The 26,642-nt window shown below is 34.1% G+C and overlaps 2 protein-coding genes across 2 annotated transcripts; both read right to left on the bottom strand.

The window, feature by feature from the left end:
* Nucleotides 1–2,085: 2,085 nt before the first annotated feature.
* On the bottom strand, nt 2,086–2,487 carry LOC125837816 (ATP synthase epsilon chain, chloroplastic-like). Its single transcript, XM_049516888.1, has one exon. It carries the CDS (start codon nt 2,485–2,487, stop codon nt 2,086–2,088), a length of 402 nt encoding a protein of 133 aa, XP_049372845.1.
* Nucleotides 2,488–2,612: 125 nt separating this feature from the next.
* LOC125837829 (ATP synthase subunit beta, chloroplastic-like) lies at nt 2,613–3,065 on the bottom strand. Its single transcript, XM_049516900.1, has one exon. It carries the CDS (start codon nt 3,063–3,065, stop codon nt 2,613–2,615), a length of 453 nt encoding a protein of 150 aa, XP_049372857.1.
* Nucleotides 3,066–26,642: the final 23,577 nt, after the last annotated feature.

Raw genomic sequence — 26,642 nt, 5'->3', positions numbered from 1 at the left:
ATAGAAAATCTAGTAACAAGAAGATTTAATCGGAAATATCGACAAATTCTTGTGGAGTCCAAAACAAAAAAATGAAATAAAAAAAAAATCAGCTACTCCAATTTCATTTCTATCGAATGTTAATATCAGAATAGCGGATATAGTCATGATTCAATAGGTCATGTCCACTTACTTTTTCTTTTGTTGATTTCTAACCTTTCGAATCGATTTGGTTGGTATAATGGAAAATAGGAATATTCGGTGATTCAAGAAGTGACTTTTCATTATTCCTAAATTCATACTAATGAAAATTGACTAAACGAATGTTCAACTTTATAACTAAGTATAATGATAATGTATTATCCAGTTAGTAACTTTTTTTATTACAAATAAAAAGAAAATTTTCCCATCAAATATGAATACTAGATTGGGGTTTTACAAAGCCCCTTATCGGATTTGAACCGATGACTTATGCCTTACCATGGCGTTACTCTACCATTGAGTTAAAAGTGCCTTTTTTATTTAATTCCGGAATTATTCACTATGTGGATAAAATATCTATATGTACATATAATATAAACATAAGTATATATGCATTAAGTACGTGCAGTAGATACATAGTGTCTAGTGGCTCATTGTTGAATAATAAAATGGATTTACCTTGGAAGTCTAGGAGAAAATGCAATGAATTGTTTCAGGACCAACTCGAATAGAAATAAATTCAATTGAAATAATTCAAAAAAAATAAATACTACTACTAGATTTCTAATGTCGATTCAAGAATAAGGAAGATCCTTTTCAAGTTTGAATTTGTTTCTTATTGGATCCATTGATATGCGTTTTTTCTTTCATCTGCTTAAACGATTGTCGTGAGTAAACCTATAGGAATAATTGGATTTCATTTAGTTACAAGCAAGAAATAATAATGAAGAAATGCAAATTATACAAAAAAAAATTGCATAGTTCATTTTTATAGGGTTATACGGACTCAAATCGTAGACCTTCTCGGTAAAACAGATCAAACTTATTATTATTAAAATGATCTGAACTGTTTCAAAGACCCAACATGCATTTTTTTTTTTTTGCATTGGGCTCCTTCATTAACTGATCTAAATATCAGTTAGTCTGCCATTTTATTTCTTGACAGAAAAAAAATAATAAGGAAATGGCTCCATGTGCTCTGATTCATTATTTTGGAGCATTACCAAAGTGTTTCAAAGGTGGGATTATCTTGACGTAGGTCTGTCTCTGGCCTAGATCAACCTAAGTTAAATGAAGTCTCTATCATTCTGATTAAAAATCAAATATGAAACTTCATACACCTTAAAGTTCATATGACGAAAAGAGATTTTTTTGAGGTCCTTATACTCATTATGCCTAGCATTGAATAGACTGGGTATTCACCTTATCAAGATCTCAAATCAATGATGGGGTCTGTTTGGCACCTCCTAAATGGGCGTCCAAATTGGACCGAACCCTTTGTCAGGCTATGGTTCCCTCAAAGTTATAGAGTAAGACATCGATTTCTCAACAAGATCAATTTTTCTGATTGTATGATGAACTCCCTTGACAAACATTGGCGCGCGTGTAAACGAGTTGCTCTACCAACTGAGTTATAGCCCTTAGTGCCTGTGATACATATTTTATCATGTAGGTAAATTCTTGGCAAGAGAAATATTCCATGATCCAACATCAAGAATCTTTGATCTCTTTGAGTGGTATTCCTTAGATTAGTATTGCTTATAAGTAATATGATATTTATAATCCACCAACAGGATGGGTTTCATTTGGTTCTCTTTGGGATGATAAATGACCTACTTAACTCAGTGGTTAGAGTACTGCTTTCATACGGCGGGAGTCATTGGTTCAAATCCAATAGTAGGTAAAACTTATTAGATACCAAAGTCAATGGTATCTAATAAGGTTTACAACCCACCTTTAGTGATATTTATTTTTTGATTTTGTATCTTTTCTATTTCATTTTTTAATTTGAATTTTTGCTTCAGAATTGGATTATGTTTGATTGTATTTGATTGTTTTCACCCGACAGAATCTAAATAGGATTAGAAAGAGAACTTCCTTTTATTATTCGAACATACCAACTAGTTATGAAATCATATTGCTAGCCTCCACCCGTGTTCTAGCTAGTCGGAGAGCTAGATTTGCCTCAATTTTTTGTCTCCTTCCTTCAGCCTTTTTCACATTAGCTTCCGCTATTTCAAGAGTTTGTTGAGCTTCTTGTGGATTAATGTCACTACCCTTCTCCGCATCATTTACTAAAGCAATGATCTCATTATTTCCTATTCTAGCAAAACCACCCATCAGAACCATCGGTAACCATTGGTCGTTAAGGCGTATTCTCAAAATCCCTATATCTACAGTTGTGGCAATAGGGGCGTGATTTAGTAATATGTCAATTTGACCACTATTAGTACATAAAACAATTTCTTCCACTTCTGAATCCCAAACAATTCGATTAGGGGTCAGTACACTACGATTTAAGGTCATTTCTTCAAATTGCTCTCCATTTCTAAGTTCATAGCCTTCGCGGTAGCTTCATCGATAGTACCTACCAAATAAAAGGCCTGTTCGGGAAGACCATATAATTCTCTGGAAAGGATCAATTGAAATCCTCAAATTGTTTCTGCTAGACCAACATATTTCCCTGGAGAACCGGTAAATACTTCTGCTACAAAAAAGGGTTGTGATAAGAAACGCTCAATTTTTCGCGCATTTGCTACGAGTAAATGATCATGTTCGGATAATTCGTCCAATCCAAGGATACCTATACTGTCCTGAAGTTCTTTGTAACGTTGTAAAGTTTGCTTAATTCTTTGGGCGGTTTCATAATGTTCCTCACCAACGATCCGAGGTTGAAGCATGGTTGACATTGAATCTAAAGGATCTACTGTTGGATAAATACCTTTGGCAGCCAATCCTCTTGATAGTACGGTAGTAGCATCTAAATGTGCAAATGTCGTTGCAAGAGCAGGGTCGGTCAAATCGTCTGTGGGTACATAAACTGCTTGAATAGAGGTTATGGACCCATCTTTGGTAGAAGTAATTCTTTCTTGTAAAGAACCCATTTCGGTACTTAGGGTCAGTTGATAACCCACAGCGGAAGGCATTCTACCCAATAAGGTTGATACTTCGGATACTACTTGCATGAAACGGAAGACATTGTCAATAATAGAAGTACGTCTTGCTCATTAACATCTCAGAAATATTCCGCCATAGTTAGGGCAGTCAAACCAACTCTCATACGAACTCCCGGTGGTTCATTCATCTAACCGTAAACTAGGGACACTTTTTATTCTACAATATTTTCTTTATTAATCACTCCAGATTCTTTCATTTCCATGTAAAGATCATTTCCTTCCCAAGTACGTTCACCCACTCCGCCAAATATAGATACGCCCCCATGAGCTTTAGCAATATTGTTAATGAATTCCATAAAGAGTAAGTACTATTTTACACACTCCAGCTCGCCCGAATAGTTCGATATTTCCATTCAAAATTTTTGACAATCTTGAATCAAAATTGAAAGGATCTTCGATGAACTTGAAGATTCACAAAAGAAATCGTTTCTCCGACAACAATTCCATCACTTTTGTATCCTTCATAACTCACCTCGCTTATCCAAAATTTGGACAAAAGTTTTTGAATCAAATCTGAAAGGTTTCTTCGCTAAATAGGCCATGTCTGATACACTAATTTAAGCAAAAATTGGTTACTTTTCCAACAAATTTCAGCGTATATACCTTGTAAACTAGTCCAAATCCACCCTCTCCAATCTTGTTGTTCATAGAAAAGTTATATGTGGCTTTTGTTATCGTCGACAATTGGAAAAGTGAAAGCTCAAATTCTTCTTTGAGTTCCAGTTTGTTCTTTTTCCATTTATACAACACCAGAATAAGGCCTAGCAGATCCATTGCCATCAATAGTGAGAAACTCACTGCGAGTGTCTTTGTCGTCTTTCTTTTGGAACCTGCCTCAGATTCTACAAGTAGATTTTTTCTATCAAACACAACAAACCAAGACAGGTGCATTACATGGTCACCATGCATCAGGAAAATTTCTTTAATATAAGTTCTTACCTAGTCTTAAAAGATTCATCATAGCTATTATTTTCGATCTTTTTCAATCTATTACAATTTGGGTGAGAATTGAAAGAAGAAAATTTGAATTGTTTGAAGCTAGACGAATTTGGAATAGAATTAACAGAAGAAAATTTAAATTTTGAATTGAAGTCGGATGGATTTGGAAGAGATTGAAATCAACTAGATTAGCGTGATTTGGGGAATTCACATCAATTTTATACTTTATTTCCTTTAAAAGTGTAACTGATTTTGTTTTAATGTATCAGATTTAATGTATCCGGCTTTTTCGCTATGTATCCGGATAGCACTTATTTTGAGGAATTTTCGTAAATTAAAAAAGCGTAGGGATAGAATGTAATTTAGATCGTTACACTATGGGATTTATGTAAGTTATACAAAAATAAACTCCTATGTTCCCTTAAGTAACATTAAAGAAATCAAAATTTATAACTTATTATTTCTTAGTCCCAAATCAAATAATAATATTTAAAAGCACTTGATAGATAATACTTATCTCATATAGTAACAGCTCTACAGATGCCTAAGGTTGTGTTGTATTAATTGGTCAACTTGGAAATCCATTACCAGTATACTCCTTTGCAGATATTGATCTGAGTTCTTAAGTGTAAATGATATGTTAACAAAATTAAACATGTTAGGGAATTATAATTATTATACGAAGAATATAAATGGATGAATTATTAGGTAAGGATTGATTACTTCTTTTTTTGCCTTTAATTCTTTTCATTTGATGAATTATTTATAAATAAATTGTATGTTTAATACTCAGTATTTTTAGATATCTTTAAAATTTAATAAACTGTTTTGAAACAATTCTTTCAGTTTAATGTATTGTGTATGCTTGAGTTAGTCTTCCGCTTGTTCTAGGTCTACAAGTAACAATTTATATGTAAGGATCAACAATCAAAGGTCTAATTATCCGGATTATAACAAACCCAATAACCCTAGACAAAACCTAATATCCTACTACCCAATTTAGGGCTTTTTCCACCATTAATTCTAGATCAAATTCCTCCTCCATCGATAATGACCCACTATATTACATTATACAGATCGAAAAACGGATTCGGGGAGTTAAAACTTTACCTTTAGTCTCAAAAATTGTGAAAAACGGTCAAGAAGTCACCTGGGGTCGTCTCCTTAGCTCTAAAAATCGAAAAGTGCCAAGTAAGTTCATTTAGGGGTTTATTAATGACTTTAAGTCGCATCTGGCTTGCCACTTCGAACCCTTCCCGCTATAGCGGCCCCACTCTGGCGGCTCCAATCCCGCTCTGGCAGCCTACACGGAGACAGAATGTTACCTATTGGGAGTTCTACTCGCCCAAATTCGATTCGGTAAAGTCGAACAGGTTTCTTAACGTCTTAGCTATCTACTCATGTGGTCTAAGTCATAATTAGATCTCTCATTAATTACCAAATTTCCCTACACCTTAATGACTCTGATTTCGTCCAAATCTGGACTAGGTTGGGAAATTCCAAGTTTCTACGAAAGAGTTTTCTGGCCCCAAATCTTTCTTCATTGACATTTCCCTATTCCCTAACGACGGAATCAGGTCGTTACAATAGATACCAATTTACCCATCACTCGTCCCCGAGCGATGAACTAGGAAAAGACTAGCTAAAATAAGGGTAGAGTAGTATTTGAATTGTTTAATTACTGGGGATACTTGTCTCGCATGCCCTTCTTATCGAATCTCATTACCCCCAAAGTTGATCACACACATGTTTGCAACATGTTATCAAGGACTTTGAAACAACATCAGGATGAATCCTTTCTCACGTAACCATGATAAAATTCTAAATCAATACTCGCTACAATTAGAAGTGAACCTGAACAAACCAACACACATTCATAATACCCAAACAATCACAGTTCTTAACAACATCTCCATCCTACAACATAAATTCCCATGATCTTAAGTTATAACAATTTTGATCTTTAGAAATCAGATACTCATCGAGGGATATGTCCAATCATACAACCCCTCCAACAACACTATTGAAATGCTAGATTTAGTAATTGTAGATTACCTCTTAAGAACAGTAGAATTGGACCCAATGATCCCCACATTCAACCACACATAATCAATACATGACCTCGACAACAAGATGAAATATTAGATTGTTGAACAACCATAAATATGTTGGGTAGCTCTTCTATAAATTCTCATAAGCAAAGTGGTACATGTAGAACCACTAAAATACTTTAACAACTCCAAGACAACATCAATTATGTCATTCGAAATAACCAAATCTTCCCAATCTTCCCACTCAACCAAGGAAACATCGCAAGATCGGTAACCTGATCCACCACTAGAGGTTCACCCACAAAATGAAAAACACGTGTGACCATAGCTAGTTCATCACACTCACAACTACGTACAAAACGAAATAGATGGTCACACAAGAATTTAACGAATAACACGAAAGGTTTTTCTTTGAAGAGTCGATACCAGCCATTTCCATTCACTTGACTCAACATACTCTTCACATTCTTCGACTAAAGCCAACACTCTTAATACTAACAACCATCATAACCACTCCGACCATTGACCTTACTTTAAACCAACATTTTTTAAATGAAAACCTTTCTAAGGTACTTAGACAATCAACAGTAATCAACTTTACGACTCAACCCAGGTGTAAGTCTTTTCAAATGCTCAATACCCAATACAATTGATCATTCCTAACCTTGAAATTCATACCTTGACAAAATATATCACCACGAATGTAAACTTTTAATGAAAAATTTGGATTGTATTCAACTGTATAACACAATCCCCTTATCTATTAACATTAGCTTATACCTCGAAGATTTTTATGAATTCGTGGATCTTCGCTTATCATGGATCGCATCTCCATCGATTTCACAACATCTTTCGTTAACAATTCAATTGTAATCATTGCCAAACTCAAAATAAAACAAAAGAACGTATCAGCACATTCGAGCTAATGTTCGTACACTCCTTTCTCAATTCTTTTTCAATAGTTTGTAACCAATCTGATGGACTTGTAACACTATTACCATTGCCACAACAAAAAAAATAAAATCACGCATCTCTGAACCCAATTATCTACCCCTCTGAAGATATCTCTTCAGCCTTTGCAATTAAATAAAATATTCTTGCTCTTGCCTCTCTCTAAAGGCTGTACTACCTCCCACTATTTTTCTTCATTATGACTCTAGTTCTTTAAGTTCTATTCGAATGGTGTCCCACCATCTCTTAAAACCTTCCATACAACCACGTTACTCACCAAATTTTAGAAAACCACAACCTTTAGATACTCGCAAGTCGTAATTACTATACAAAAATTTGCTTAACCAACAATTTTATTATATAGTTGCATCCCGTCACAGTCCATCACGAACTCTTATTACAATTATTCTCAGTCAGCCTTGACTATCACTATGAAGCCAATATTTCATCAACACGACACCTCAAACTCAGGTAAACTCATCAAATTCAAAGGACTAACCCAATCTTGGTACGCACTTTCTTACTAAAATCTTAAATTTCCTTCACCCAAGTATACTCAATGGAACTTTCTTTCTCCATAAGCTTGTCATCCGGTATTAATCCACTCCCTTATGGATTAAGATAAAATCATCAGTCCTCATACTACCCTCCTTCTTCTGATCAAACAAGACAGGAGCACCCCACTTGGAAACACTAGTACGGATGAATCCTTTATCAAGACACTCTTGGATTTGAGCCTTAAGCTCTCCCAACTCTGACACCCCAGGAATAGACTCAATAGAGGGGGATTCGACCTCAACATCCCGAATATGAGCCAATTATGTCAAACAATCCTCCCCCACCAGTTTCCTACCCCGCACGAAAGATATGACCTTAACTGACTTAGGCTTGTACCTCCTTCCCACTCCAGCATTTCCCTAATGAGGATCTCTAGAGTTATCGACTTAGTATTACGATTAATCCTGGTATAATAGGGGGACAACCAAGTCATGACAAAGATTATATCAAGTCACTCATATCCAGCATAACCAAATCAACCCAAATCTGAAAATTCATAAACACAACAGGACAAACACGATATACAAGGATGACTATGACTGATTCTTCAAGTGTGGTAGAAACATGGATGAGGGCATCAAGTATATCCAAAACCACATCAAATCCCAAGGCAATTGAACCAACACGTACGAATAAGAATAACCCATATCACACAAAACAATAGCTATACGGGCACAGACAAGAGCAGCACTAGTGACTACTGCATCACACCTCAAACTTAATTTTTCCTAGAAAAGCATATAACTGAGCCCTGTCATCTTGACGGGCAACCTCTTTGCCTGGCTGCACTACTCCTCTACCTCCATTACCATTTCCTTGGCCTCGCTGATTTCTTCCTCATATGCCAAAGTTCTCCCAAAATTTTAACACACTTTATAACTTATATTTGATCGCTGAACACTGAATTAGATCATGGGGGTTAGTTCGGGTATGATTCGGGGTCCATAATTATGACTAGGAAAATAGGGGAGACAGGGCTGAGATTCTGTCTCGCTCTGGCGGGAGGAATTCTGTACTAGCGGCCTCACCTTGGTGCGAAGAGTCCCGCCACAACGGCCAAAACGGAAACAGAACCCAGGCCAACTAATATTCTGGGATTTTTCTCTTTTCTAATTTTCCCAATGGTTCCCATCTCTGCCAAACGAATTTACGATAATTCTCTGAGCTAAGAGAAATCATGTCTATCCCAAGTAAATCCTACGATACACGAACCAATTCATTCTTGTTAATTCAGCACCACAACCCACACATCCCTAGGATACACCCAGAAACTCACATGATCCTTAGTCAATATCTTCCTTTCACAACGAGTTTCACGATACTCAAGTATTTACAACTTGCATAACTTTAACGACCAGACCAACATATTATACATATCAAAGTTCGGCACACATTTATTGTGCACATAATCACCTCATCACATTCAAGCAATTACAACTTTATATTTGCAGTTAATTCAGACAACTAGAAGCACGCATTCAAAGTTTCCAAGATACAATTCACAGATAAGTCCAAATTCTTAATTAATTATTTCGCTCCATGGATGACCATTCCTGATCATCCATGCATTCACGCCACCCCTAGGGCCAGATACCAACTGGAACCTTCTTAGTTTCCAATTTACTTTGCTTGGGGGCCCTCAGTAGTGACCACGATATCTAGTTCACTTCATTGAGATACCAATTGGACTCAACTCATACCACAAGCGACAATAGTAGCTAGCGAGCCCCACAAAACTTCTAATTTCAATCACACAACTTGGTCGAACTCAATTCTTAACCGCATCAATCTTTAACTGATGGTAACCAGACCTTAAATCAATCTTAGAGGAAACTGATGCACCTTGCAACAGATCAAAAAATAATCTATCCGAGGCAGTGAATACTTGTTCCAAATGGCGACTTTATTCGACTGTCAATAGTCTATACACATCCTCTCCTGCTAGTGATGGTGTTACCACTTTTGTTGCTCTAGTTCGGACCATAGGGTGAAGGAGGAACGATACCAATCTGTATCACCCAGATACCAATTGGATTCAAGTCATAGCACGAAGGAGTAGAAAGAAGTGAGTTTTTCCTAAAGTCCTATAGCCTCAAGTAGAAAAGTGCGGACGTCATCGTACCGTTCCGCAAGACTCTACTAGAATCGTTTTGGTACAATGAGATCAACGAACCTAGGGCTCTGATACCAACTTTGTCACGACCCTGACCGTCGTGATTGGCACCCACACTAACAATCCGGCGGGAGAACCACTACTACAACTCAAACTAAGCAATCAATCTAAAAACTAAGGCATATAAGTCAAATTCTAAGGAAGGAAAATGGAGTTTCCATAAACTCTAACAAAAGTTCAACAATAACTAATAAATGAGAAAGAATTAACCTAGAACCTGCAAGTCAATGTACCAAAACTATACAAACGACAAGTCTAAGAACAAGGAGTACAACCCCAAAACTAAACAACACCTTAAACAAAAGTCTAAGTCCGAAAAGAGTGGACTTAAACAAGGAAGATCCATGGCAGCCTGAAAGAACTGGCTCACCCTTGAATCCGGTCACGCTCATAGTCACCTAGCTGAGGTCTATCAATAGCCACCTGAAGATGCCCTGTACTCAACAAAGAAAGAGCAAGTGCAGTATCAGTACACAACCACCGTGTACAGGTAGGATCACACGGCTATCCCACTAAGTGTAACATACATTAGTTAATACAACAATATAATCATATGCACATATCGAACATACACATTATCATCAACATATATGAACAATGAACAACTTCACAATTCTCACATATCACAGTTATATCAATTTAGAGCAGCATACTGTCTTCCAATATCAATCATCAGTAGATATGACCGAACTCATCACAAGTAGATACACAGCACAATTCAATGGTCCTCTCACGGAACCCAATTCAATGGTTCTCTCATGGAACCCAAACCCAAACAGTTAGCATGTCGGAACGTGGCAATCTGATCCCATTTTTATGCCGAAACGTGGAAATCCGATCCAAGTTAGTTATGCCAGAACGTGGCAACCTATCCCAGTTAGTGTGTCGGATCGTGACACCTACCCATTCAACAAACCATAATCACAATCACAATGTATATTCTCACAATCATACAACAAGGTGATTCATGGCATACAATTATTCAATTATCGTTATTTACAACAAGTGTGATCAATAATGCAACATTCGCATACATACATGTATCATAATGAAGCAAGAACAAACATGCATTACAAAATCATAGAATCACAACCATCACCTACCTCGAATCCAATATTGAATCCCCTAAAGCACTTGAACCTTCCCTTTACGGATTCTTTCTGCTTGTTCTAGGTCTACAAGCAACAATTTATATGCAAGGATCAACAATCAAAGGTCTAATTATACGGATTATAACAAACCCAATAACCCTAGACCAAACCCAAGATCCTACTACCCAATTTAGGGCTTTTTCCACCATAAATTCTAGATCAAATTCCTCCCCCATCGATAATGACCCACTAGATTACGTTCTACGGATCAAAAAATGGATTTGGGGAGTTAAAACATTACCTGTAGCCTCAAGAAAGGTGAAAAACGGTCAAGAAGTCGCCTAGGGTCGTCTCCTTAGCTCTAAGAATCGAAAAGTGCCAAATAAGGTCGTTTAGGGGTTTATTAACTACTTTAAGTCGCGTTTGTCCCTCCACAGCAAACCCATCCCGCTACAGCGGCCCCGCTCTGGCGGCTCCAATCCTGCTCTGGCGACCTACACGGAGACAGAATGTTACATCTTCACGCTAAGATCATTTTTGGGAGTTCTACTCACCCAAATTCGATTTCGTAAAGTCGTACGGGTTCCTTAACGTCTTAGCTATCTACTCATGTGGTATAAATCATAATTAGATCCCTCATTAATAAACAAATTTCCCTACACCTTAATGACTCCGATTTCGTCCAAATTTGGACTAGGTTGGGAAATTTCAAGTTACTACGAAAGAGTTTTCGGGCCCCAATTCTTTCTTCATTGACTTTTCCTAAAAAATAAGCACACTAACCCAAAAAAGAAAAATGTGTATTATTTTAAATTGATATATTTCTAATTAAAAACTTAGTTTGAAAATAAAAAAGAATATATTTTATATTATAAATTAAAGTCTTAAACACAATATTCTTGTAATTTTTTTAGTTTATTGATATATTTATTTATTTCTCGATATTTGGTAAGTGTCTGATTTCCTAATCTTCCACTCCAAACATGTAAATACGGATTTCCAGTTCAAAATCAAGTTTAGTGGCTGGAAAATTAATATTTTTTAGCTCTAATATTCCTTGAAATTTTTTATATTTAGTAAAACTAGGTTTTATGTATCTCATACGTGTATTTCGTGCGTCACGCGTGTATTTCGTGTGTTACATGTGCATTTCGTATGGCATACGTGCACTTCGTGCGCCACACGTGCATTTTCAGACGTGATATATACACACGTACATTACTAAACTAGTAAGCTAAAAAATGGGAAGGAATATATTATTGTTCGTCCCACAAAATATATTTTTAAGTGGTTCTGGATAGGTAATGAAGTGTGTCACCCCTGAGTCCAAAGAAAGGTACACATTTTTAAAAAGGATGAGGCACGTATCCAGTTCTATTAACCATACACGAGAGGTATACATTAATGTTAGGTCCAATCAGATTAAAAAGAGCTTGTCTTATATGAGACTCTCAAATGACCTGATGGATGCACTCCTAGTCAATCAGATTCATCATCATCGTGGATACCCTTATAGCTATTTCAAAGTATTGAGTAACAGGGATTATGTATAGTGTACAATATCCATGTTTTATCCATTCGTGCTCCCAAAATGCAACAATGGTATGATTGACCCTAGCTTTCAAATTTAGCCAAATGATTTTAAGTTGATTCTTTAAATTTGGATTATGCTTCATCTTTGCAAAGCATAACAAATTACAACTTAATTGACTAATATATTTTCAACCGTTAAATAAAAGAGTTTAAGTTTTGTGCATAGTTGATGTATAAAATTCTTTACACCATCAGGTAAATTAAAGGATAATAATGTAACTTCAAAATTTATATTTAAAAAAAGATAATTTTAAAAAATTCAGATGCTCAGTTATACTTTAATCAAATTTATTATTGAGTAATATTGACGTAAATCAAATATGCGTCCCTTAAAATTATTAATCAAAATTTTATATATTATAAGTCTTTTTTATTAAAAATTTATCTTTGTTATCATTATTAAAGGTTTCTTTGTTGGCTTTTTGATGAGATTATATGTCACACTAATTAGTTGTTTAGTTGCTTAGTGTCAGTTATAGATTAGTTAGAAGTCATTTAAGTTGTGACATTATAAGAATCAAATTTGATTGTTTCTTCTTCATTTTATATATATATATATATATCATATTGTAAAGATTCATAATATTCACTTAATATAGAGTGCAATGACCACAAATTCTTCTCTCTAGAAATTGTTACTTTTTTCTTGTTATTGACTTCAACTACCATTAATGGAGGGAAACAGGTTCATTTAGAGCTTATGCTCTTAGTTTCATCATGATATTAGAGCTACTAGATTATTCCTGATTGTTTTCTGCTCTCGAACTGATTTTTTTCGTCTTACTTTGTTGTAATCGCCCATCTTTTAAAGGAAATATAACAAATTCGTAATTACTTGATTACTTTCGTTGCCAAACTTCATACAAAAAAATGCTCAATTTATGGGAGTTATTTTATCAATTTGAGGCAGTTTTTTACCCTCACAATAAGAATTGTGGCGGTTTTAAAAAATGCTACAATTACCTTTGCCACGAGCATATCTGTGGCGGTTTTAAGAAACCTCCACGAAGACTGTCGCAAACGTGCATTGGAATTTGTGGAGGTTTTTTAAGTCAATTTGTGATAGTTTACAACCTCCATCATATTATTTTAAATTTTTTAAATTATGTTTGTGTGTGTTTAAAATTACCACAATGTGATATGTATATTCCCATAATCTAATTTGTGGAGGTTTGTGACCGCCACAAATTGCAATATTTCTATAAAAAAAAATTACATCAAGCCTTTTTAATAATACATATAAATATTTTCTAAATATTTAATGTAAGTCATATTTCATTAACAAATCTGTAGTAATTATAGGTAATTAGATAAATAAATATTGATACATACATATCCCTGTACACCTTGAACAAGAAGAAAGTTTAAAATTTAATTCATCTAAAAAATAAATTCATATGAACCTTTGGCCTTAATAACCTATTAGTGAAGTCATACTCATCAATTCAAAGACAATGTAAATATCTTTAAGCTCTCATTCAAAAAAGAGTAAAACGGTGTGGTTTCTTTCAACCCTACCTTGTTACCCATTTAAGTTTGTATACTAAAATAGTTGTATTTTCTCCTTCCTTAACGCATGTAAGATTATATAGATATTAAAATAGACACTAATATTCGATAGAGCAATAATTTGTAAAATATTAGACAAGGTTACATTATTTTGACAGAAAATAAACATACAATTATAGAAAGAAAAAAATATGAATTGAAACTCAATTCTCAAATGAACAAAACAAACTTAATAGGTGTCAATAAGAATCAAACTGATACAAAATTTTATAGAACACTAGTAATTGTTTTTATCTAAACAAAAATAAAAATGAGGCTCATCTACAATCAATTAAAGGTCAGATATAATTTTCTTTATTGTGTAATGAAAACTAAAAAATATATCCTAAAATATATAAAAGCATGGCTACATTAAGCATAATAACTTACAAAATACATATTTGTTTACAAATAAAATTAAACAAAATATACATAAATCTCAAATTCTTAAGTGAATTCTAAAGTTCTTGTGACAGAGAATTACCTTTATATTCACTAAAATATTACGAACCAATACACATGTTATACAAACTTGTTGCTTTGAAAATTATACTTCAAAAAACCTACAAAGAAAAAGACAATTAAATAAATCACACAAACAAAAAATATTCAAATTGACGAAAGAATAAAATAAGTAAAAAGTAAAACAAGCAGGGAGATATCATGGTTGAGTTATTATCGTGGAATAGTGAAAGTGGGGAAGTGGGGGAGAGATTTGGGAGTTTATTTTGTGGTGGGAAGGGGGGAGTTTGTATTTGATTTTATTTTAAATTTGTTTGGAGGGAATTAATTTAGTCCTTAGAAATTTTTAATTTTGGGGGGAAAAGATAAGCCTTTTATTTGGATTTTGGTTGGCTTATATTAAAAATATTTCCGTTAATTACATATTTTGATTAAATTTTAAAAATAAAGATAATTGTTAGAAATTAATATAAAGTAGTAATATATAAAATAAAACACTAAATGAAGTTGAATAGACAAATAATATTTTGATAGTAACTTAATATATATAATAAAATAGATACAATGTATAGGGTCATAAATTTACCATCTTATTAGATTGAAGAAAGATAATGACGTGTATATGAGTTAAATTTCATTGCTATTTGTTATAAATTATAAAATATGAGTATTTATGATATATCAAAAATAAAAGATATATAAAAAATATATTATTTCTAAAATTAACCAATTTATAAATTTATGGGGGTTAATAATTGCAACAAATAATATAGAATTGCAGCAATTTTCAAACCTCCTCAATAAAATTGTCAAAACAAAATTTATTTAGTAGGGGTTAGAATAAACGTCATGAAATAAATTAATAGCGGAGGTTTTCAAAACTTCAATAAATAAATTGCTACAAATTGAGCATTTTTTTGTAGTCTCATTAACTTCATTTCATTAAATATTTACTATATCAATATTGCCATTTATCATTTTGCTTAGATAAGAAAGTAGTTGAAATTATAAATAGGCTATCATCATTTTGAAAATGTAAGCTCAATTAAAATCATACAATTGAGGCATATCTTCTTCTTCCTGCTTTATTTGTTGTTCGTTATATTTCATTTTCTCAAATAATTGTCGTTAATATGAATTATAAAAATATCATAATTTAATCTTTCTTTTAGTAATTACTATGTTATATTTTGGAGGCAGTTCACAATTTGTTTTTATGCATCATGTACTGCAATAGCCCTCCACATTTTACCATACAAATATATGCAAACCAAACCTTCAAGAAATGTTTTCTATTCATGGCATTTGAGTAGCGAAAGGTAGAGGATGAAGCAGGCACTTACCACAACATAGGAAAGGTTTTTGTTGGGGCAAGTGTAGTACATACTTAATCCTCTACTTTTCGTTGGCCAAAGCCATGTATAGAAAACCTTTCTTGAAGGTTTGGTTTGCATATATCTGTCTGGCAAAATCTGTGGGGACCATTGCAGTACATGATGCATAACAACAAATTATGAATTGGTGCCTCCAAAATATAACATAGTGCTTACTAAAAGAAAGATTAAATTATGATATTAAGCATTCATGTTAGCGACAATTATCTGAGAAAATGAAATATGACCAACAACAAATAAAACACGAAGAAGATATACCTCAATTCTATGATTTAATTGAGTTTACATTTTCAAAATCATGATTAATAAGCTTGAAGTCCTTAAAACTGAAATTGGGAGTTGATGAAGATCTTATGCACGAAGAAGGGTGGAATGCAATCTCTTAACTAAGGAACACCCAAACCTCCCACTTATATTTGCATCGATATGGTATCCAATGATGGTATTTGTCACATCACAAGTTTTGCCACTTTCACCTTCCAACTCATCAACATAATTACAATGAACCATACACCTACACTGTACTTTATGTATAATGATTTTTTTTTAATGTAAATTCAATAAATATGATACATAATTTAGTAAGATACAATAATTTTGATATATTCATTTTACTTTATGTATAATAAAAACAATTTATGTGAATTCAATAAAAATAATATATAAATTAATAAGATTCACTGATTTTGATGTGATAAAAATTAACCTTTCTTGAATCTCAAAATACTCTTTAAATTCATAAATATTAGTCTATAGATTAAATAATACTTCTACAAAATAATAATATTTCATCCCCTAAGGTTTTACTCTATAGGTAGAGCCGTCAATATGGGCTAAGGCCCATTGGGCCGGCCTGGCCTAACCCGTGATTTGATAGGGTTGGGCTACGATTTTTGAAACCCATTTAAGAAAAGAGCTTTTTAGCCCGGCCTGAATAAGCCTATCGATTTGTGGGGTTTGAGAAATATAGATAGGGCCGGTCCGTGGGCCAAATAAAAATTAATTAAACAATAAAAATAAAATAGAGTATTAAAAATAACAAGAATCTAAACTCAAAATTTGTTTAAAGTTTGAAATATTACAAATTAAATACAAATTATGTTTATAAAATATGTACTACATAAAATAAAAATTCCTTAGAATTTCTAGAGAATCACTACATAGGTCGTAGCTTATGGAATATTGTCATAGTTTTTGTGTTTTATTATGATCATTGGAAAATAATTAGGTTAATATTTCTATTTAGTTATTTATGCTTTTACTTGAAATTAAATTTAATAAATATTATAAAGATAATTTTAAACTAGATGATAGAGATAACCCTTAGAGATCATTTTTCTGGCCTTAAGGTAAGAAATGAATCGACCCATAGGTGCTAAGCTACTACCCTTCCATTCTAAGATTGGTTCGTCTGGAAATTGAAAACGAACAATCCTAGTTCTACAATCGACTGAGGCATAATAGGAATGTAACCAATCCATGCCTAGAATGACATCGAAGTCTACCATTTCTAACTCTACAAGATCTGCTGAGGTGACTTTCTGGGAGACTGTGACAGGGCAATTTATGTATACTCATCTAGCTATAACTGGGTCACCGACTGGAGTAGAGACTGAGAAGGGTTCTGAAGGAGTTTCTTGACTGACACCTAAGATTACTGCTATATTGGGAGTTACAAAGGTAAGAGTATCCCTGAATCTTTCCACTAAGTGAACCATATGTGAGCCACATCCTTATGCTGGTAGGATGTCAACTCAACCCTACCATTACCAGTCACTTGCATCACTCTAAAGATTTTCTTAACATTATCAATGAAGTTCTATGGGTCCTCACCAACTTGGGACCCTAAAAACTCAGGCGGATTCATTCTAACAAAATCTCGAACTCTAGCTTCCATTGATCCACCATTTCTATTAGTAAGAACTTGAACCTGCTGATTGTTCTGGTTGGTCATACTTTGAGCCAAAAGCTGAATCGCATTCCAAAACTGTGGGTTTGAAACCTCATGGTCTGGGACTAGAGGAACTGTGTTAGCATTGGGTGCATTAGCATTCCTTATGTAAGCCCTACGAGGAGGCATGATCTTAAGCGCGTAACGATGGATTAGAAAGAGATCATACCTTACGCACGATAAGAATATCAAGAAAATGAAGTTTTCCTAAATCACTTTGTAGCCTCCCTCTCATTAGATGTGGTACACTTCACACCCATGAAAAAGACTCTACTTAGTGCGGCTTTTCAGACATCCTAGGACTCTTAAACCTAATGTTCTGATACCAAGTTTGTCAGGCCCCGAGGTACCCCCGAGACGCGGACATGGTACCTAGGACCACAAGTGATCCCAAGCTAACCTTGCTGGCATGATCATGAGCATACTAAAGATAATAAACTGATGTGGAAGCTAAATCATAAATAAAATGAAAAGGATGGGGAATACCCATATACTATAACTGAGATATATAAAAACTGATGAGTTTAATACAAGGAAGATATTAACTCAATACTAAGCTGAATCTATCTATGTCTGAAAATAGCCTCTAACTGACTAGAAATGTTGGGACAAGCCCCATCTAAGTCTAGCAAAACTGAAACAAAAGGACTAAAAGTACTGAAAAGAAACTCATGCCTATTGTCCTCAGAGAATGAGGACTCATCACTGATTCTGCTGAACTGGAGATCGGGAACCGATCTAAGCCTGATCTGGATGCTGAGAACCTGAACCTACATCACGAGAAGATGTAGCGTAGAGTATGCGTCAGTACTTGAGAGGTACTGAGCTTGCAGGATAGAGTAAAGCTGAAATAAATATATAACTGAACAAGCAATAAAGCAATGAAATAATCTGAACATGATATCGATACTGAATGTTGAGCTAACTGAATGCAATGACCAAATTTAAACATGCTGATACTGAATACTGATTGTACTAAAATGTGGTCAATGCAATGAAGTCTGACTGAACTGTGGGAGATACTAATAACCGATAATAAAACCACAAGAGATAAATGTGGAGTCTAATGTATACGCCCCATCGAGAGGACCCAATATACCCTGCTATAGTATAGAGGCATGCTTGTGTGATCACTAAACTGATGCCCACAGAGGGGACTTACAACCTACTTGGCTAGTAGTTCTGTGACTATTTAGGTACGTTGAACCCTAGTCCAACTCGATACTATGCTACTCCCAATAGATTAACTAATTAACACATTATGACTGAATTTCTGTGATATACTGGATAGCTCAAACTGAGAATGTGCAATAATAGACTGATAAAGACACATTCATAACTGAGGCATGTATATCTGAAATAACTAAAATATCTGACCAAGCATGTGTAATTTTAGAACTAAAGAAATACATAGCTAGGGTTCTGAAATTCATGCAATAAATGAAGTAATAACATGATAATCTGATTTGGAACATGAAACTAACTAATTCATGATAATCTGTTGAAGTTCTAGAAACCCTAGGTCTAGTCATGATAAGGGAATCAAGAATCTGATTGAATTCTAGGGACCTAATGGGTGAAAGGAACCCACTAGTGAAATCCCACATATCTAGTGACGAATTCCATGGAGAAATATTTCGATTTCAGGGCTAGAACTGATGAAACATTGATGCGTTCTTAAACTAGGGTTCTTGACCTTTTTCTCCTCTCTTGATTCTAATTTTCTATGCTTTGATTAATGACTTGACTTAGGTAAGTTCTAGTTATGTTTCTAGGCTTAAACTGACTAAAACCTCATGATTTAGGGTCTAAACGACGTATCTTAGGAGTCCAACGAAATAGGAAAACACCAAAAGGCCCCTGACTTAACTGATGTCGAAGTGACCGACGGATTGGACCTTCGGGCCGTAGTTCAATCTACGGTACGTAGATTGGGGTCGTAGGTCAAGTCTGCTCGACAGGGATTCACTAAAATGAGCATAACTTTTTACTCGGAGGTCGGATTTTAGCAAACTTGGTGGCGTTGGAAAGAGGATTCAATTATCTATCATATCATCGGTCATGGGACACTTAATACATTTTTTTCTAAGACTTATGACCGTTTGAAGTTGACCCAATCAACAATTTCCTCTAACTGGTTGTTGACCTCCATTTACGGTCAGACCTACAGACCGTGGATCGAACGACGGTTCATGCTAGTAGGCCATAGTTCGTGGGTAAAGGGATCTTGATCCACGGACACAGACCACAGACCGTGGTCTGACTTACGGACTGTAGGTCTGTCCGTGGGTCGAGACTTAGTCCGTGGATGGCAATTGTGGGTTGCACCTGCAACATCTCAAAATCTGTATTTTTAGTCTGTTTCAAATACGGGGTGTTACATTCATGATTTTAGGATGTTGTTTATGTTTTGCTTCAGTTTTTGACAATAATATATACTATGCATTATTGTTACTATGCAGTATTAAACAAATTTTATTGATTTTCGTTTCTGATATTGAAAATCAAGAGTATATTTTATGTTGAGTATATAAATATACATTGTTAGGCTTAATTAAACCCAGATGGATAAAAGTTGTCCACCATTTGGATACCAATTTCATGCAGTATTAGTCATAATTTTTCAACTTGGATACCAATCGGATACAAATAGGATATCAACAGTAATCAGTTTTAGATTGAGATTTTATTTTGAAAAAAAACTGCATATACAAAGTAATAAGAATAAAATATCTTAAAATTCTATTTAGATACCAATTGTATACATTGTTACAATTAGGTTTTCGAAATGGATACCAATTGAATACAATGTTAATTAGTTTAGATTGACTTACTCAATCGAAATCTTAATTATATTTTGTATTTTCAGCTGAATATCAATTAGATACCAAGTTAATACAAATAGACTTAGTTTTCATAGTTGGATATCAATTTGATACCCAATTGGACACCAGTTTGATACTAATTAAATACTAATTGAATACAAATAGACTTAAATTTTCCAATTGAATACCAGTTTGATACCAATTGGATACAAATAACATACAGTTGTATTTTCAGCTTGATACCAATTAGATACCAATTGCATACAATTAAACTTAATAATTCCAATTGGATATTAGTTGGATACCAAATGGCTGCCAATTGCCTCCACTAGTGGACTTAATTTTTTTCAAGTAGATACCAATTGAATATCATATGGATAATAAATGGTTACCACCAGTAATCAGTTTAAATTTTGAGTCTATATTTGAAAAACACTACATACACATAGGAGTAAGTAGTACACAAAATAGATGTTCTGAAAATCAAAATTCTTTAAGTTAAAAGATCAATATATTCAAACGAATGTGTTTGACACAATTAAACAACTAAACTAAATCAAAAATAAATTATGACTAATTTTCAGCAGGATAATTGATAACGTTCAAATATACTTCTTGAAAAGAAATATAAACGATCGTATGCAATATATTTACCCAACTATGAGTCGGGGTCGATCCCACAGAGAATATAGAAGAATATTGTTAATAGTAAATATTTAACTCGATAGTCGTTATAAAAATGGGGGATTTAAATTGAAATAAAATAAAATAAAAATAATAAAAAGATAGCTTTGAACTAAGTATTTATTTATATTCAGATTATGAAAAGTAACTAGGAATGTGTTCCCCATAAGCTCATAACGCAGTAATTCTAATAATAGTAATCATTTTCTAGTGTATTACATGCAAAGTGATAAGTTAGGTATCTCTAAATCCTTGGTCCAGCATCTAGAGAATTTCACCCCGCACCTTGGTCCGGCTACGTGTGTATAATTTACTAACCCTTACCTTTACCTCATATTAGACATCATAATCGATGTTTGGCTTAGTTATTACTTCGCACCAATCGACACTAGCCTATTAGATAGTATCACACTAAATCTATGTTGATAATTCTTTTCTTGTTAATTACCTCCTTGGTCCGGCAAGTAGTAACAAGGCGAGTTCTAACGTTGGCCACCGTTAAAAAGACTTCTAAACGAAAGAATTATCAATGCATGCAAAATACTAGTCAAGAATTGCTTATTTACTATTCATACTTTGTTAATCGCTCATGGTTCCCACAACCCTAGTTATGAAAGTTAGCTACTCATTATCTCAAAAACACAATCAAAATTTATTAAAATAAATATGCTTGTGTTAATCATAAAAAGTTAAGAACAATAGCTAAACTATCTTTTATTAATCATGAATACAAATAAATAATAAAGGAGAAGAAAGAATAAACCACAATTCTCCGGCCTCCACGGCGGCTCTTCCAAAGTTCCTAAGCTAGAAGAAAATTTATATTGTGTCTTGTATCTTGGTTCTTGGCTTCCCTCTAATTATTTCCATGCCCTATTTATAGATGTAGGAAACCCTAAATAAAATAATTGAGTCCAAACAAATTAGGAAATCAAAACCCGAAAGGAATTGGATTCCTTTTTCTCCGCGTGTAGCTTCCAAGTTTGTGCGTGTAACTTCTTTTGATGTTGCTGCCTGATACGTGGACCAGCAGGTAAGTTTTTCTTTCCTTATTTGCATATAAATTATATTAATATTATATTAACTTATTTCCATTAAGCTGCCTGCTTGATTTCCTTCTTCAACTTTCCATCTTTAATTCGTTTTAGCTCCAAACATCTCCAATTTTCCATCAATTTAATCCTACAAATAAAATACACAATTTAGCACAATCCATAAAATTTATGCTCATAAAGGATAAATATAAATACTAAATGTGAGGCAAATAATGATTAAAAATATGTATTTTGACCTCACATCAATAATTTGAACATGCCTTCTTGTTGTGTCTCTCCCGACGACATGGGTTGCACGTAACTTTAGATCTCTTGAGTTTCACATCAGCAGATCCTTCTAGCATTCACGTTGTGGTCTTTCTACCTTTCTTTTAGAAATAGGCTGCAACAATTTAGGCGACAAGACATAACTTGATATGTCTCAGATACTCTTGTATGGAAGAGGTTCAACAAGTATTTCATGTGTCTTCAAAATCTTTCAAGCTATAAAAGAGAGAGCAATTAGTTGAAATCAAAATTGAATACTATTCTAATTCACTAAATCTGAAAAAATTGCATAAAATTATTGATATACACAATACAAAAACAGATTCGAAATAAACACTAACCTTAACATTTCTATACCAATTTCATACCAAGACTAACCATTGATTTATACAAAATTCATACCAAGAAGAGTATCAAATTCAAAATAAACACAAACCTGAGAATTTGAAATAAACACTAACATGAACATTTTTATACACATTTCATACCAAGACTAAACACTAGTTCATATAGTAATCATACCTAGAAGAATACCAAATTTAAACAAGTTAATTGTAAACATTCTTTAATTATAAACTAAAAGTATATCAATTCCATTGCAACGATAACATTATTACTATTTCATACACTTTCATTTATCAAGAAAACAGTATGCTCAAATCATTCAAATATAATTCCAAAATCGCACACACCAATGATATAAACAGTATACCAATTACAAATAAATTTTATGTATTTTCTTTTTTTTACCAAATACCTTAAATTAAAAAAATTCATACCAAAATTTATTCCAGTTTCAAAAAATTATTATGTAATCTGAACAAAAGAATGTTCATACAAAAAACATCACAATTTAAATATATTATACACAAACAAAATCATAAAATTTCCCTTACATTTTCATTGTTCTTATTTTATTTTTTTATGTTTCAGTAATATAAAAATATATACAAATAATAAATCGCAACGAATACTAACCTGAAGGATCTCATCTACCACCATGTTTTATTAATATTGATAAGAAGTCGTCCATTACATCAAAATGAAGATTATTGAACCAAAAGTATATGGAACTAGTCGTGAGTGACGACAATTACAACAAAAAAATAGAGGAGAGAAAAACATTTGAACAAATGAAGAAAATCTTCTTTTTGAAATACTTTTAACTGATTTGAGATAAAAAATGAAAAAAAATATTCCTATTTTGTTTTGAATCTCCTAAATTTATGCCAATTATTAATTATCATTAATGTATTCAAATTTATTACTAAAACTATATCTGTTTTTTACCTTTTATTATTATTTAAAAATCAATTTTTACTAATATTTTAAATCTTTTTCTTAATAAAATGTTAGAACCAGAAATTTTTTATTGTTACAACTTGAAAGAATTATTATACTATCTTAACTTGATATTATTAGTCCTATATATGTCATTTATAAAATTTTAACTTTTCAAAAACTCTCAATTGAACGTTCTTCTGTCCAATTCAACTCCAACATTGAAGGCTCAATCAAAAATGGGAGATTGGTTCCTAAATTGATATTTTGTAACGACCTGTTTCCGTCGTTATAGAAATGCCAACGGGGGAAAATTGAGACCATAAAACTTTTTCGTAGTATTTGGATTTTTCCCAACCTAGTCCAGATTCGAACGAAATCGGAGTCTTCAAGGTATAGGGAAATATGGTAAAAATCGGGTGATTTAATTTTGATTTTGATTACATGAGTAGTTAGATAACTTGTCAAGGAATTCGGGCGAGTAGAACTGCCGAAATTGACCTTAGCGTAAAGGGTATTTTTTTAGCATCGTTGGTTAGAGGTGTGTTGTGAAATGGGGGTCTTGGATTTATTAAAATGGCTCACTGGTTCGTGCAAGCCGCCTTGGCGAGGATTTTTTGCCGCTCTGGTGGGCCGCTGTAGCGGGGTGAGGGCCGCTGTGGCGGGTTCAACGCGACTTAAGGTCGTAAATAAACCACTAACGACCTCATTCTACACTTTTCAATTTTTAGAGCTAAGGAACGGACCCCATGCGACTCTTAATAGTTTTTCACCATTCTTGAGGCTAAAGGTAAGCTTTTCACTCCTCGAATCCATTTTTTCGTAAAACATAATAGAATGGGTAATTATCGAAGGGGGGGGGGGTGTTGATCTAGATTCTATGGTGGAAACAACCCTATTTTGGATATTTGGGATCATGGGTATGATCTAGGGTTGTTGGAATTGTTAGTAATCTGGGTAATTAGTGATTCTTTATTGATTCCCGTGTTATATGATTGTTTGTAGACCAAGAACAAGCGAAACGAATTCGAAAAGGGAAGGATCAAGTTTCTTAGGGTTTGGTTGTGATTCTATGATTGTGTGATATATATTTGTTCTTCCTTCATTATGATACTTGCATGTATGCGAATGTTGCATTATTGATTACACTTGTTGTAAATGAGATAGATGAATGATGAATGCCATAAATCATGACTTATTTGTATGAACTTGAGAAGATACTTGTAATTGTGATTGTAGGGTGTTGAATGGATCGGTTGTCATGTTCCAACATAACTAATTAGGATCAGTCGCCACGTTCTGGCATAATTATGGGATCGGTTGCCACGTCTTGGCATAATCATTAGATCAGGTACCACGTTTTGGTATGGTAATTGTTTGGGTTTGGGTTCCATGAGAGGACCAATAATTTGTTATAAATGTATATTATTGAGCATGTGATAATCGATATTGTATATGTTCGGTATTTTGCATGTTTATAATGTTGTATTGACTTGCTTATGTTACACTTAGTGGGATAGTTGTGTGATCCTACCAGTACACTTTGGTTGTGTACTGATACTGCACTTGCTCTTATTTTGTTGAGTACAAGGCATCTTTCGAAGGTTATTGACAGACCTCGCTTAGAAGATTAGTGATCATCGTTGAAATTCAAGGGTGAGCTAATTCTTTCGAGCTGCCATGAGTTCTCCTTTCGTCTATGTCCACATTTCAGACTTAGACATTTCTATTAGTTATTAGTATAATGGTTGGGGTTGTATCCCTTCTTGTTTAGACTTGGTTCATTGTTAGATGTTTTGGTACATTGACTTTCAGGTCCTAGGTGTATTTTCCGTAATATTATTGTTAGACTTTTGTTAGAGTTTATTGGAACTCTATTTCTTTCCTTAGTATCTTTCTTGCTTTCATATACTTAAATGCCTTAGTTTTGGTTTAGTTGTTTAGTTGGGTTGTAGTAGTGGTTCTCCCACCGGAGAGTTAGTGTGGGTGCCAATCACGACGGTCTGGGTCGTGACAAAGTTGGTATCAGAGCCTAGGTTCATTGATCTCGATGTACCGAAATGAGTCTAGTAGAGTCTTCCAGAATGGTACGGGGATGCCTTTACTTTTCTTTGAGAGGCTATAGGAATTTAGGAAATCTCTTTGTTTTCTCTTGTCTCCTTTCATGCTATGAATTGATTCCAATTGGTATCTGGCGATTCAAATTGGTAGCTAACCTCCTTCACTCTTCAGTCCGTAGATGGTTAACACTAGATTCAACGGCGTTAGTCCCGTAGCTCCCGGCAAAGCTCCAGTTGAGGAATCTGCAACGAGAGGTCGCAGTCGAGGCAGGGGTAGAGGAAAAACTAGGGGTAAAGGCCGTGGAAGAGTAGCGCCTGCTAGGAATGGAACTCCTGTTGACAATGCTCCTGTGAATGAGAACCCTCTTGCGCATAATGAAGAGATAGAGGAGAATGTTGATGTTGAGAATGTTGAGGATGTGGGACAAGCGGAAGAGGTGTAGGCTGAGACTACTGATGTTCCTCACATAGACCCAGTGTTAGCTCCACAAATCATGTCATTCTTGAAAAGGTTGGTTGGTCCTGGAGTGCTTCCTTCTGTTCAAGCAACTCAAGCTCCCGCTAATCCCCCAGTTGCTAGCACTGCGCCCAAGACGGGTGGAACGGAGGTAACGATGCTTTC

This window comes from Solanum verrucosum, unplaced genomic scaffold (assembly GCF_900185275.1).
Source record: "Solanum verrucosum unplaced genomic scaffold, falcon-dt-bn FXZP01000139.1, whole genome shotgun sequence".
Classification (NCBI taxonomy): Eukaryota; Viridiplantae; Streptophyta; class Magnoliopsida; order Solanales; family Solanaceae; genus Solanum; species Solanum verrucosum.
The sequence above is the reverse complement of the archived record's forward strand: the minus strand, read 5'-3'. Positions and strand labels throughout refer to the sequence as shown.

Bases quoted from the DNA above. Each gene is read 5' to 3' on its own strand.
- LOC125837816 (XM_049516888.1), bottom strand. From the start codon at position 2,487: ATGACCTTAAATCGTAGTGTACTGACCCCTAATCGAATTGTTTGGGAT.
- LOC125837829 (XM_049516900.1), bottom strand. From the start codon at position 3,065: ATGGGTTCTTTACAAGAAAGAATTACTTCTACCAAAGATGGGTCCATA.